A 15001-nucleotide genomic window follows, 5' to 3' on the forward strand; every position below is an offset into this window, starting at 1 on the left:
ATGTATTGGTACAGTTTTTTGTTCCAGAAAGTGGTGGAGGTAACTAGAGGGACAACCATTTTAGACTTGATTCTGACACAATAGGGAAGAAATGGTAGCAGATCTGAAGGTGGGACACAATTTGAATGAAAGTGATCATGAAAATGAAGGTGTGAGAGCTGCAGAATAAAGATAATTGACTTAAAAAGCAGACTTTAACAAACTCAGAGATAAGATCCCTTGGGAAAAAAATCTAAGGGAAAAGTTGTTCAGCAGACTTGGCAGTTCCAAAAGGAGACAGTACACTTCTACCCTGATATAACGCGACCCGATATAACACCAATTCGAATATAACACGGTAAAGCAGTGCCCTGGGGGGGGGGCGGGGCTGCGCACTCCGGTGGATCAAAGCAAGTTTGATATAACGCAGTTTCATCTATAACGCAGTAAGATTTTTTTGGCTCCCAAGGACAGCGTTGTAGCGAGGTAGAGGTGTATTAAAGACAAAATTGCAAACTATCCTGATGTGACGGAAAGATAGGAATACTAGTAAGAGGCCAATATGGCTCGATTAGGATCTGAAAAATCAAAAAGGAAGCCTAAAAGAAGTGGAAACCTGGACAGATTGCTAAGGAGGAGTACAAAAGTATGGCACAAGCATGTCAGAACAATATTAGGCTAAAACACAAAAAGCAAAGGACATAAAAGGCAATAAAATTCTTTAAATTCATTAGGAGTAAGAGAAACACAGAGGAAAGTGTTCGTCCTGTGCTTAGCAAGGAAGGAGAGCTAGTAACTGATGGCATGAAGACAGCTAAGGTCTTTAATGCCTCTTGCTTCAGTCTTCACTAAAAAGGTTAATTGGTGAACACTCAAAACAATTAATTTTAATGACAAAAGGAAAGGAATATGAGTCAAAATAGAGAAAGAACAGGTTAAAGAATATTTAGATAATTTAGAATGTATTCAAGTTGGCTGGGCCTGATGAAATTCATCTTATGGTATTTTAAGGAAATAGCTGAAGCGATCTCAGAACTTGTAGCAATTATCTTCGAGAGTTACTTGAGGTGAGTGAGGTCCCAAAAAACTAGAGAAAGGAAAACATCGTACCTATCTTCATCTAGGGAATCGTAGACGAGTCAGTTTAAATACGATATCTGGAAAAATACTGCAACAAATTATCAATCACTTTGTAGGCACTTAGAAGATAATAGTGTTATAACAAGGAGCCAGCATGGATTTGTCAAGAACAAATCATGCCGAAGCAATCTAATTTCTTTCTTTAAAAGGATTACTAGCCTAGTGGATGGGGAAAAGTAGTAGATGTAATATATCTTCATTTTTAGTAAGGCTTTTAATACAGTCCCACATGCTATTCTCATAAGCAAACTATGGGAATGTGGTCTAGATGAAATTACTCTTAAAGTGAGTGTACAGCTGGTACAAAGACCATACGTATGAGTAGCTATCAATGGTTTGCTGTGAAACTGGGGGCAGGCATTTAGTGGGATTCCACAGAGGTCAGTCGTGGGTCTGGTACTAGTCAATATTTTCATTAATGACTGCGATAGTGGACTGGAGAGTAAGTTTATAAAATTTGTAGATGACACCAAGTCCTTTGAAGGACAAGAATTCAAAATGACTTTGACAAATTGAAAAATTGGTCTGAAATTAACAAGATGAAATTCAGTAAAGATAAACGCAAAGTACTTCACTTCAGAAGGAAAAATTCAAATGCACATCTACAAAAGAGAAAATAATTGGCTATGGGCTAGTACTGCTGAAAAGGATATATGGGTTATAGTGGATCACAAATTGAATGATTAACAAATCATTGAAAAAGACTAATATTATTCTGGGGTGTATTAAGAGGAGTGCTGTTTAAAAGGTATGGGAGGTAATTGTCCCACTCGACTGGGCACTAGCGAGGGCTGAGCTGAAGTACTGTCTCGAGATCGGAGCACCACACTTCAGGAAAGATGTGGACAAATTGGAGAGAGTGCAGAGGAGAGCAACAAAAATGATAAAAGGTTTAGAAAACCTGACCTATAAGGAGAGGGTTAAAAAGCTGAATATGATTAGTTTTGAGAAAAGAAGACTGGGGGCAGGGAGAGGAGCCTGATAAATTTTGAAATATGTTAAGTGTTGTTATAAAGAAGATAATGATCAATTGTTCTCAGTGTCCGTTGAAGGTATGACAAGAAGTGATGGGTTTAGTCTGGAGGAAGAGAAATACAGGTTAGATATTAGGAAAAACTAGTTAAGCCCTGGTGTAGGCTTCCAAGGAATCTTGTGGAATCCCCATTATTGGAAGTTTTTTAAAAACAGATTGGACAAAAACCTGCCAGGGATGGTTTACTTGGTCCTGTCAGCATGCAGGGGGCTGGACTGGATGATTTCTCGATGTCCTTTCCAGCCCTACATTTCCATGATTCTGTGAATTGTTGCATAGTGGTTGTATGATATTTGAGCTAATTACTGAAACATTCTGGAAGTAGATTAGCTTGAAATAAAGTTTTAATATAGTGAAAACACTAAGGACAGGAATTTTTCATGAGCTGATTTTTCTTACGTTTCTTAGGTAATGAATTCTGTGTTTGTTTGCAGAGTTTTATTATTTAGATGTAAACTAGGCGTGTTGCAGTACACTGTTGTCAGACCACTTACCACCATTATTGCTCTGTAAGTATGTTCATAAAGAATTTATGTTGTCTTTAGGATATAATCTTTGAGCTACACTGGAAAAGACTCTTTACATAGTTAGTTTTTATATTTGAACTGATGGACTCTAAAAGCATAACTTTTTTGTTTTGCTCTGTTGTAAGTGGAGCTGAAACTGACTTAACTATATCAACCTATGACTTTTTTGTGACCCCTGCTCACCATTTCCTGAGCTGAGATAATGAGTATTTAACTTCTGATGCAGAAAGAACAAAAATATAAAATTCCCTATAAAAATGCTAAATTGAAAAGTCTTAGAGTATGGGCAGGCGTCCTCTTGCTTTTTTGACAAATGACTATTTCTCAATCAGATTACGTTAGTTTACCCACCTTCAACAACTATGCATGCAAGCAATTTGACTGTGTGTCCTCCTGGAAATCTGAAATAATTTAATCCTAAACTTAGTGGTAAAAGAATGTCACTTGTAAAAACTGAGTTAACTTTGAAGTTACTGTAATTGCTATTAGTGTTGGGTAATTTCCAAATATTTGTGTCCTTTGTGAATTATAGCATAGACCTTATTTAAACCAGCTGTACAGTAACTCCTCACTTCATGTTGTCCTGGTTAATGTTGTTTCGTTATTACGTTGCTGATCTTTTAGGGAACAAGATTTTTTAAAGTTGCACAATGCTCCCTTATAATGTCCTTAGGCAGCTGCCTGCTTTGTCCACCACTTGCAGGGTTCTCTGGAAGAGCAGCCCCTCCTTGTGGGGATTAGAAGCAGGGGGGCTGGCGCACTCGTCACCACATCGGCTCCCCTAAATTCCCTGTAAGGTATGTGGTTTGGCAGCTGCCCAGCAGTTCAGGTGGTCCTCCTCGTATTGCACTGCTATGCTGCTCCGGCCCTGCCCTCTGCTTTGGAGCTGCTCCCGAGAGCTTCCTGCTTGCTGGGGGGAGAGGATTGCTGATATCAAGATGTCCTCCTGCTCCTGCTCTGTGCCATATCGCCTCTCCACAAAGCAGAGGATGGGGACAGGGCACAGGGACAGATGGGAGAGAGCCAGCTGGAAACGCTTCTTCTTTGGGTGCTTGCTCATATCCATTCCAAGTAGGTGTGCGCGCGCCGCGTGCACGTTCGTCGGAAGATTTTTACCCTAGCAACACCCAGCGGGTCCGCTGGGCGCCCCCTGGCGTGGCGCCGCTACGGCACCGAATATATACCCCTGCCAACCCGTCCGCTCCTCAGTTCCTTCTTACCGCCCGTGTCGGTCGTTGGAACAGTGGAGCGCGCCTTAGCCTTTTCTCCACTTACCTAGCTATTCACCCGTTCTTGTTTTTCTGTATATAGTTGTAGTTTTATAGTTGTTCTTTATACCCTTTAGTTGTTAACATACTTAGTAGTATAGTTTTGAGGGTTGGGGGTTAGCCCCTTCGCCTCTACCGGAGCCCGGGCCCATGCCAGGCTCCCCGGGCTTCAAACAGTGCTCGGCCTGCCGCCAGCCGATGCCACCGGGAGACCCCCCACAACCGCTGCCTGAAGTGCCTGGGGGAATCCCATCTGACTGATAAGTGCCGCATTTGTAAATCATTCAAGCCATGGACGAAGAAGGAGCGGGACTCTTGTTTAAAACAGCTCCTAGTGGAGGCGGCCCTCACCCCTCCAGCCTCGACACCGAGTACCGCACAGCCCGCGACGGGGAGAAGTGCTCCATCAGCACCGGAGAGCGCTGGCACCGTCAAGACGCCCCGGCACCAGCCATCTCCGGCGCAGAAGACGGCCCGGGACCGCTCCCTCCCCACACGGGCCAAACAGACTAAAGCTCCCGCTGCAACTCCTGCACTGCGGTCTGAGCATCAACTCCAGCCGAGTTGCCCGGCACCATCACCTGCCGCAGCGCCGGCTGCATCGGCACCGTTGATTCCGGCCATGGAGGAGCCGTTGAGTCCAGTGCACGACAGCTCCCGGCACCTGCCGCGGTTGAGCTTACCGTTCCCACTACGCCGGAGACCTTCTCAACGGCGAGGGAGCTTATAGCTCTGACAGAGCCTGCCCTGCCTCAACCCCCGGCACCGCCGGTGCGGGTTGTCAGGTCAGTGGGAAAGCCTGCCCTAGTCCACCCACCTTCCTCGGAAGCTACAGGCAGGCACTGCTCCAGATCGAGATCCTGGCACCGTTCCCGATCTCGTCGATCCAGGTCCAGATGCCGCTCACAGTCCCGGTACCCATCACTGCGGTACCGGTCGTACTCGCGGCACCGCTCCAGGCCTTCTTCCCCGGACCGGTACTCGGCACGGTGGTCCGGCCACTGGCACTGCGCCCACGGTAGTCGCTCCTAACACCGAGCTTCCTGCTCCCGGTCGACCTCCCGGCACCGCGCTGGTCGCACATCCCGGTCCCACTCTCGGCACCGGTACAAATCACGGTACCATTCTCCGGTGCGGCATGATATCCGGCACACTGCTTACAGAGGTGCCCCGCACGGACTCTCGGCTCCGCCATGGCCATCGGGGCATCCATCGGGGTCTTCCCACGCTGAGAGCGCTGCCTATGGCGATTTGGCCCCACAGAGCCATGCTCTTCCTGAGGCCCACAGCACGGAACAAGCTCCACAGTGGTCTTTCTGGACGCCCTGGGCATATCACCAGGCCCAGGGCAAGCCCACAGTCAGATCTCGGTCTGCCCCATTGGACCATCGTGCACCGGAGGCCACTATTAGCCGTCCTCCTCCGGCAGATACGGACGTTTCTGCTTTGACGCAGGACCCTCAGCTTCTCCAGGATCCTGACGCTCCCCTGGGGCAGGAGCCACAACAAGACCCACTCGTGCCGGGCCTGTCGTCGTCGTCCTCGCCAGATGAGGCAGTAGCCGGCACGTCGACATCGGGCCCACCTCCGATTGACCTCCGGGCCCACCAAGATCTCAGGCGAGTGGCCTTGAATATCAACCTACCGGTGGAGGAGGTTCCGGAGGTGGAGGACCCGGTCGTGGACATATTGTCCGCAGATGCCCCGACTCGCGTGGCTCTGCCGTTTATAAGGTCGATCCAAGCCAAAGCAGACATCATTTCTCCAGCATCTATCCCGCCTACGGCCAGAGGTGTGGAAAGAAAGTATATGGTACCCTTGAAAGGGTATGAATACCTGTATACCCATCCTACTCCATGCTCTCTGGTCGTACAATCTGTTAATGAGAGAGAGCGCCATGGCCAACAAGCCTCCGCCCCAAAATCGCGGGAGGCTAAACGGATGGATCTGCTGGGTCGTAAGGTCTACTCCACTGGGGGCCTTCAACTGCGGGTGGCTAACCAGCAGGCCCTCCTCAGCAGGTACAATTATAATACCTGGCAGTCAATGGGTAAGTTCACTGAGCTGATCCCGCAGGACTCTCGTCCCGAGTTCCAAAGCCTTCTGGAGGAAGGGAAGAAGGTAGCTCGAACTTCTCTACAGGCCTCTCTCGACGCTGCTGATTCAGCGGCTAGAACTGTAGCCTCCGGGATTGCGATGCGGAGAATATCGTGGTTGCAGGTCTCGGGTCTACCCCCCGAACTGCAACACACTATCCAGGACCTTCCGTTCGAGGGCCAGGGCCTTTTCTCGGAGAAAACGGACCCCAGACTCCAGAGTCTTAAAGACAATCGCATTATCATGCGTTCCCTTGGGATGCACACCCCGCAGACCCAACGCAGGTCCTTTTGGGCCCAGCCTCAGCGCCCTTACCCCCCACCTCGGCCTCGACAAGACTTTAATAGGAGGCGTGGTCGCGGAAACCGCAGTCGGCAGTCCGGTTCGCAAGGGGGCCAAAATAATGGTCCCGCCAAACCATCAGTGGGACCAAAGTCAAACTTTTGAAGGTGTGCCCGAGAGCAGAGTACCAACCCTTTCCCGGAATCCTCTCCAGGTTTCCAATCGTCTTTCCTCCTTCCTCCCTGCATGGGCCCAGTTGACCTCAGACTGTTGGGTCCTATGCACGGTGGAGTTTGGATACCATCTCCAGTTTATTTCGCCCCCCTCTCCCACCCTCCCGCCCCGTCCCTCTTCAGGGACCCCTCTCACGAGCAACTCCTCTGGCAGGAGATCCGTACGCTTCTCAAAATCGGAGCTATAGAAGAGGTACCGAAGGCGTTCAAGGGCAGGGGTTTTTACTCCCGATACTTCTTAATCCCCAAACCAAAAGGAGGTCTACGTCCCATCCTGGACCTCCGCGGTCTCAACGTCTTCCTAAAGAAGTTGAAGTTCCGTATGGTATCCTTGGGGACCATCATCCCTTCCCTGGATCCCGGAGACTGGTATGTTGCTCTCGACATGAAGGACACATACTTTCATATCTCCATTTACCCCCCCGCACAGACGTTACCTGCGGTTCATGGTACATCGTCAGCACTACCAATTTACAGTCCTCCCATTCGGCCTCTCCACTGCCCCACGCGTTTTCACAAAGTGTATGGCTGTAGTGGCTGCCTTCCTCCATCGTTGGCACATCCGAGTCTTCCCCTACCTAGACAACTGGCTTATCTGCGGGACCTCGGAGACTCAGGTCGCCAGACATGTTGCCATCGTCATGGACCTGTTCGAGCGATTGGGCTTCATGGTCAATATAGACAAGTCCACTCTAGTGCCCACGCAAAGAATCGAATTCATTGGAGCCATCCTAGACTCCACACTCGCAACAGCCTACCTCCCGCTACCCCGTTTTCGGGTGATAGTCGCTGCCATAGAAAGCCTTCAGACATACCCAACGACAACTGTCTGCACTTGCCTCAGACTACTCGGGCAGATGGCGGCGTGCACTTTTGTGACCAAGCACGCCAAGCTTCGACTTCGTCCCCTTCAAGTCTGGCTGGCCGCTATCTACCGCCCACACAGGGATGCCATAGACATGGTCGTCACTGTTCCTCAGAGTGTCTTAGGCTCCATGACCTGGTGGCTAATACCGTCTCTGGTGTGTGCAGGCATGCCGTTCCATCAGAGACAACCGTCTGTATCTCTAACAACGGACGCGTCATCTCTGGGCTGGGGGGCACACATGGGCCACCGTCGCACGCAAGGCCTCTGGTCGGCCCAAGAGCTGTCGTTGCACATAAACATTCGGGAGCTACGAGCGGTTCACCTTGCCTGCCAAGCGTTCCTTCCTCATCTACAAGACCGCTGTGTCCTAGTGCTCATGGACAACACAACCACAGTGCACTACGTAAACAAACAGGGAGGGACTCGTTCTCTCCCCCTTTGTCAGGAAGTGATCGAACTGTGGGAATTTTGTATAGCCCACTCTATAGACCTAGTGGCGTCCTTCCTCCCGGGGGCCCAGAATACACTAGCAGACCAGCTGAGCAGATCCTTCCTCACCCACGAGTGGTCACTTCACCCAGATGTAGCTCACTCCATCTTCCAAAAGTGGGGGTTTCCCCACGTAGACCTCTTCGCCTCCCGCAGCAACCGGAAGTGTCAGAGGTTCTGCCTTCCCATCCTTCCCATTGGTGCACAAGGTTCTGCTGAAACTTCGCAGGGATGGGGCTCGCCTCATTCTGATCGCCCCTGCGTGGCCCCGGCAACACTGGTACACCATGTTGCTGGACCACTTGATAGCCAGCCCGATTCCCTTGCCCCTCTATCAGGACCTGATCACGCAAGACTACGGCAGGCTTCTCCATCCAGACCTGCAATGCCTCCATCTTACGGCGTGGCTCCTCCTTGGTTAACTCAATCAGAGTTGCGCTGCTCTTCCCCGGTGCAGGAGGTACTCCTGGGCAGCAGGAAACCCTCCACTCGCGCTACATACTTGGCCAAGTGGAAGCGGTTCTCTTGCTGGTGTCAGCGGCAGGATGCAGCACCTACCGCGGCTCCCATACCCATGATACTAGATTACCTCTTGTATCTCAAGCAGCAGGGCCTCGCACTATCATCCTTGCGAGTACACCTAGCGGCTGTCTCCACTTTCCACCCTGGAGAAGGCGCATACTCTGTTTTTTCCTACCGTATGGTCTCAAGGTTCCTCAAGGGACTGGACCGGCTGTTTCCCCTGGTGCGGCGCCCCGCCCTGACCTGGGACCTCAATTTGGTTCTGACGAGACTTACGCCCCCCCCCCCACCCCCGTTCGAACCCTTAGCGACCTGCTCACTCCTATATTTATCATGGAAGACAGCGTTCCTGGTGGCTATTACATCGGCTAGGAGAGTCTCAGAGCTTCGTGCTCTGATGGCGGACCCGCCTTACACGATATTCTATAAGGATAAGGTGCAGCTACGCCCGCATCCAGCGTTCCTCCCAAAGGTGGTTTTGTCTTTTCACCTCAACCAGGACATATTTCTCCCGGTTTTCTTCCCTAAGCCCCACGCATCACGGAGGGAGCAACAGTTGCACTCGCTGGACGTCCGCAGGGCGCTAGCTTTCTATATTGACCGCACGAGGCCTTTCCATAAAATGCCCCAACTCTTTGTGGTGGTGGCGGACCGGATGAAAGGTCAGCCCGTCTCTTCCCAGCAGATTTCCTCCTGGGTAACGGCTTGCATCCGGGCTTGCTACAATCTGGCTCACGCCTCTCCAGGTCACGTTACCGCACATTCAACTAGAGCCCAGGCCTCGTCGGCCGCCTTCCTCGCTCAAGTTCCTATCCAGGAGATATGTCGAGCTACATGGTCTTCGGTACACACGTTTTCTTCCCACTATGCCCTGGTACAACAATCCAGAGGAGATGCAGCCTTTGGCTTGGCGGTCTTGCGCTCTGCAGTCTCTCACTCCGACCCCACCGCCTAGGTAAGGCTTGGGATTCGCCTACTTGGAATGGATATGAGCAAGCACTCGAAGAAGAAAAGACGGTTAACGCACTTGTAACTGTGTTCTCGAGTGTGGTGCTCATATTCCATTCCACACCTGCCCTCCTTCCCCACTGTCGGAGTAGCCGGCAAGAAGGAACTGAGGAGCGGATGGGTTGGCAGGGGTATATATTCGGTGCCGTAGCGGCGCCACGCCAGGGGGCGCCCAGCCGACCCGCCGGGTGTTGCTAGGGTAAAAATCTTCTGACGAACGTGTACGCGGCCCGCGCACACCTACTTGGAATGGATATGAGCAACACATCTCGAAGAACAACAGTTACAAAGGTGAGTAACTGTCTTTTCCTGTCTGAACTGGCTGACCTGCTTAAAAGGGCAACATACTTGAAGTGGCATCAGCGTACTTAAAGGGGCAATGCACATCTCTCTCTGACTCATGCATGCACTCTCCAGCACTTTGGAAAGTCAGCAGTTGTGCATGTGCTGTCAGGAGGAGGGAGTGGTGTGCTCCAGCCGGATAGGATGGGCTCATCAGCATGTTAAGTTTTTGCAGGGAAGTGTTTGCAGCTACTGCCCTGCATCTGTTGTGTTTCCTCCCTCCTGCCTCAGTCCATGCTGCTTTATAGTGTGTGAGGCTACATTAACAGCACCATATTAACCCTTGAGAGGTCAGTCGAGTGCTAGTTCATCATTTAGCAGCAAGGCATTCCCTGGGAAATATTCCACCCTCTTACTCCACCACCAAGCTTCACAATCATTCATTGCTGTGTACAATATTAAACTGTTTAAAACTTATACTCTATATGTATATGTCTTTTGTCTGGTGAAAAACATTTCCCTGGAACCTAACCCCCCCATTTACATTATTCTTATGGGAAAATTGGATTCACTTAACATCGTTTCTCATAAAGTCGCATTTTTCAGAAACATAACTACAACATTAAGTGAGGAGTTACTGTATGTATGTGGACAGTTAAAATGTGTCAATGTCAGTTTCACATGGTAACAAATGGGAACTCTTTCTATACTGTTGACTCCATTGCAGGCAGTAAACATGTATTTCAGTTCAGGCCTCCTGTTATAGGGCTCAAAAGAATTTACTGTAGACCTGAAGTGGATATGAAATATATAGTTGAGACAGTGGCCAGGTGAAAAGCCTAGCTCCACCAATGTGCTGCTGCTAGGAGAAAGGAGAATGTTGAGATTTTCTTTTAGCCGTTGTCCTTGGCTCTTGGTAAGGGAGCTTGGGAAGCCTCAGTCTTTTCAATAATTGTTTTACCAATATAGCTCTTCTTATGCTTGCCAAAAATATGAGCAGCATCAAACTATTCTTCTTCAGTTTAAAGTTAGTTTATATTTGAAAGGTTACCTTCACAACCATAATGGCTAGAAGTTTAATTTCTTTAAATGGAAACAAATTCTGCAAAAAAAAAATCAAAAATTGCAGGCTTAAACTCCTGTTGCTCACTTGAATGAGTGGGGTTTTTTTCCCCAGATCTGAAGGCTCAGTTCCTTTTCCATTGTAGAAGTACTACCATAAACTTGGCTGTTATGTAAATTTTTGGAAGTTGTAATTTCTTCCATTCTTGTACGGGCTCTCAGCACTGATATAAGTGAGCGTAGGTTTTACGTTCTGACAGTTGATCAATGGGATACCAGTTTAGCAGCACTTTTAGAAAAGAGGCTCACTTGTACAATGGTTAATACCAAACTTCGTTCCAGAATCTGTGAGTTGGTTGGTGTATATGATGAAGGAAACTTTAGCTTCAAAAATGCTTGGACTTACTTGGTTATCCTTAACAATATGTCACAACTGGTGAGTACCAAGAATGTCTTTTTGGTGTTTTGTTCAAATTATGATTTTAAAATATTGTCAGTATCACCTGAAACTTGTTTTGTTTCAAGATACTAATAGTAATTATTAAAATCTTCTCAAAACCGTATCTACTAAATCTCCTCTACATGTATAACAAGGAAAAAATGTCATTTTCTGGTATTTGATTTCTTCATTATTAGACGCTTCTGTAGAAAATGTACAAAATTTGCCTATGTGGTTAGGTGGAGAGAGAACTAAAAGGCTTAGTGTTTTAGTAAGGTAATATATAGCCTCTCATCTCTAGATCACTGATTGAAGTCCAGTCTGTCTGTAGTCACTGCAAGTAATGTGCAACTGTTTTCTTCTTAAAGTTTAAGTTAAATAATTTGAACTCATTCCAGTTTTTGGTGAACATCATAAAAAAAGACACATTTGGCATTGACAGCCTTGCTGGCGCTCTCAGCAGAGTCCAACATCTGAATGGGTGTGGCATTTTATGCACATATCAGTAGAGATGGTTTATCCATGTTAGATTTGTACTGGTGATGAAACACAGTGAAGTTTGCATGGCGGCTTCCAGTGTTTTATCTTGTTCTGTGGATGGAAGACTTTACTCTTTAGGACTGTCAACGTGACACATTTCTTAAACAAATTTTAAAAAGTGTAGTCTTTAAAATGATAAGCAAAGTAGAAGTTCTTAAATATCCAAAAGAAGAACTGTAATCTATTTAGCTTTTTTCTTCCATTCTACAGTAACATTTTATATAATAAAACAGTTGCTTTAAAATAACTGCTCGCAAAATAAACATAATGATTTAGAAACTGTAAAAAGGTAAGAATTTTTCTTTTCCTCCAGTTTGCGATGTATTGCCTTGTGCTTTTTTATAAAGTACTGCGTGAAGAGCTGAACCCAATCCAGCCTGTTGGCAAGTTTCTTTGTGTGAAGATGGTAGTTTTTGTTTCCTTCTGGTAAGTCAATGTTTAATTAGTATTGCTTGTTCCAGAGTTTAGTGCAGTAGAACTGAAAATGTTCAGGTCATTGACGTCAGCCAAGACGGTCAGGGATGCAACCTTATGCTCTAGGTGCCCCTAAACCTCTGATTGCCAGAAACTAGGACTGGACAACAGGGGATGCATCATTCAGCTCCCCTATTCTGTTCATTCCCTCCAAAGCAACTGGCACTGGCCGGTGCTGGAAGACTGGGTACTGGGCTAGATGAACCATTGGTCTGACCCAGTATGGTCGTTCTTATGTTTAAAGCACGGAAATCTACCACTGTTAGAATTCAAAGTTATCTTTTTATATTAGTCTAAAGACTTAACTAGCAAGCTTATTTAAAAGAAATATAAAGTATCTAGGCAAACTTTGTATTGTGGGAGACTAAGATTTGTGGTTTTTTATTCACCTACAATACTAAAATTTTGTATTCAAAGCCTTACACACAACTCTGTATGCTAGTCAGCAGATCAGTCTGAGTGCTTGATCACATAAGTTTAACAAATAACTTGCTCTATTTCTGTTATGAGAGGCAGTGTTCTAGTGTAGAGGCACTGACCCTGGGACTCTGGGAAGCTTGGGGTTTTTGTCCAGACTCTTCCACTGTTCTTTTGTGTGATCCCATGTGAAAATGTACTACTTTGTGCCAGTTTCCTCTGTTCTTTGTCTCATCTGTTTAGATTGTAAGCTGCTTAGGACAGGGACTATTTTGAAATGTGTTTTTACAGTGTCTAGTATAATGGGTCCTTTAGGTGCTACTATAATATAAATAATCTTTATAGGCAAGCTGTACTTATTGCACTGCTGGTGAAAATTGGTGTTATTTCCGAAAAACGCACCTGGGAATGGCAAAGTGTGGAAGCTGTGGCCACAGGCCTACAGGTAAGCACACACAACTGTTGTTTACAGGGACCTGGTAGAGGGGTAAAGAGAGTATTTCCAAATGAAAGTTACAAACAGGATTGTGTGTTCATAGAAACTCATTTTTCCAATGAGAGAGACCAGATTTCTGCTGCATATCGGATAGTATTATGAGTAAGGCTAAGATTTTGTCACAGATATTTTTAGTAAAAGTCACAGACGGGTCACGGGCAGTGTCCCCTCTAATTTTTCCCACCGATGTGCGGAATGAATTTTGTTATGTGCACCAATATGCAGGTGATGTCACTCCATATCGGTGTACATAACAAAATTCATGTGGTGGGGGTGGGGCCAAGGAATTTCGAGTATGGGAGGGAACTCATGGCTGGGGCAGAGGGTTGAGGTACAGGGGTGTGAGGACTCCAGCTGGGGGTGGAGACCAGGCTCTTGGGTGAGACCAGGGATGAGGGGCTCAGGGCTGGGTCAGAGGCTCAGGGTTAGGATGTGGGCTCTGGGGTGGAGCTGAGGATGAGGAGTTTGGGGCTACAGGAAGGAGAGAGGATTCCCCCCAGCTCTCTGCCCCCGCAGCAGCGCCTAGGCTGGGGGGGAGAGATGCCTTTCCCTGCTGCAGCAGCTCAGGGGCTGAGTCTGCAGGATAAGTGCTCCAGGTCATGGCTGGATTTGGGAAGGGGTGCCCTGTGACAGGGCCAGGCCGGGTCACTTCAGCAGGTTTCAGGGCTGGGCTAGGTTGGGGCCAGGGAAGAGTCGCCTTTCCCATGGCTGCGGCAGGTCCTCGGGCAGGTTCCCTGAGCACCTGCATGGCACTAAATAGGCTGTGGCACAGCCATGCAGCTTACAAGGAACTTAGGTCATGAGCAAAAAAGAAAAATTCAGAGAAGCCATGACCTGTCTGTGACTTATACTAAAAATATCCTTCACAAAATGGGGATGTGGGTCCCCATACCACCTGAAACAGGCAGCTGTGCAAGGGCTAGGAGCTGCATGTAGGGGCTAGGAACCGCCTGCAGCAGCTGGGGGCTTCGGGGTACTCTTCACCACCCCTGGAAGCTGGGGTTCCGGGGGTATCCTGCAGCTTCCTGACTCCGTGAGTGGTGGGAGACCCTGCAGCTTCCAACTACCACAGGCTGAAGTCACGGAGGTCACTGGAAGTCACGGATTCTGTGACTAAATTGTAGCCTTAATTATGAGTGAGCAATGCAAGTCATCCTGAAGAACGTTACGCTCAGCACCTTGTCATATGTCATGTATTATAGAAACATATTTTAAATAGTCCCAACTGAGATTTTTTTTTGCACATAAAATATATACATTTTTGAATATATCAAATGATATTCATTACTCGGTGTCGTCTTCCAGCAAGTCAGGATATGGGCTTGGATGCCACAAAGTGCCAAATTGGAACAGGCTGTAGTAAGCCTGGTTGTCAAAGCAATCTGCCAGACTCACGTGGGCTCTTGAAATGCTGCTGGTGCACAAGGAGCAGCTATCAGTGCCCAAAGCATCAGTTTTTCAGAGCTGAGGGAGTTCCTGCCAGTCTGGCACTGGAAATAGAGATCTAGGAATGCATATTTTGTCATGGTGATGTTCTTGCAGGACTAGATATGAATAAGTGTGTGTCTCCTTGTTGCAGGATTTTATCATCTGTGTGGAGATGTTCTTTGCTGCTATTGCTCATCACTACAGTTTTTCCTATAAACCTTATGTCCAAGAAGCTGAAGAAGGATCATGCTTTGATTCCTTTCTTGCAATGTGGGATATTTCTGATATTAGGGCAGATATATCTGAACAGGTTCGGAATGTTGGTAAGTACTGGGCTGATGCATCGATTTTTATAAAATATTTATCTTAAGGTTTTCTATTGCCACCCGTCACTGCAATATCGGAGCACCTTCCGCA

At 47.6% G+C, this 15001-nt stretch overlaps 3 protein-coding genes across 4 annotated transcripts in view; 1 reads left to right on the forward strand and 2 right to left on the reverse strand.

Annotated features, from left to right (window-relative positions):
* The window catches only part of PRMT9 (protein arginine methyltransferase 9), a 344299-nt gene that overhangs the window by 301701 nt on the left and 27597 nt on the right, over positions 1 to 15001 (reverse strand). The gene's annotated exons all lie outside the window — the stretch shown is intronic.
* Positions 1 to 15001, reverse strand: part of NR3C2 (nuclear receptor subfamily 3 group C member 2) — a 651149-nt gene that overhangs the window by 50249 nt on the left and 585899 nt on the right. The gene's annotated exons all lie outside the window — the stretch shown is intronic.
* Positions 1 to 15001, forward strand: part of TMEM184C (transmembrane protein 184C) — a 42981-nt gene that overhangs the window by 12962 nt on the left and 15018 nt on the right. For both annotated transcript variants that reach the window (XR_012655963.1, XM_032793215.2), the window contains exons 5-9: positions 2587 to 2661; positions 11133 to 11226; positions 12083 to 12195; positions 13006 to 13105; positions 14736 to 14907. Coding sequence is in view for 1 of the 2 variants with exons in the window: in XM_032793215.2 (XP_032649106.1) it covers positions 2587 to 2661; positions 11133 to 11226; positions 12083 to 12195; positions 13006 to 13105; positions 14736 to 14907 (554 nt within the window). In the remaining variant the exon portion in view is untranslated. The remainder of the gene's footprint in view (positions 1 to 2586; positions 2662 to 11132; positions 11227 to 12082; positions 12196 to 13005; positions 13106 to 14735; positions 14908 to 15001) is intronic.

This window comes from Chelonoidis abingdonii, chromosome 5, assembly GCF_003597395.2.
Source record: "Chelonoidis abingdonii isolate Lonesome George chromosome 5, CheloAbing_2.0, whole genome shotgun sequence".
Classification (NCBI taxonomy): Eukaryota; Metazoa; Chordata; order Testudines; family Testudinidae; genus Chelonoidis; species Chelonoidis abingdonii.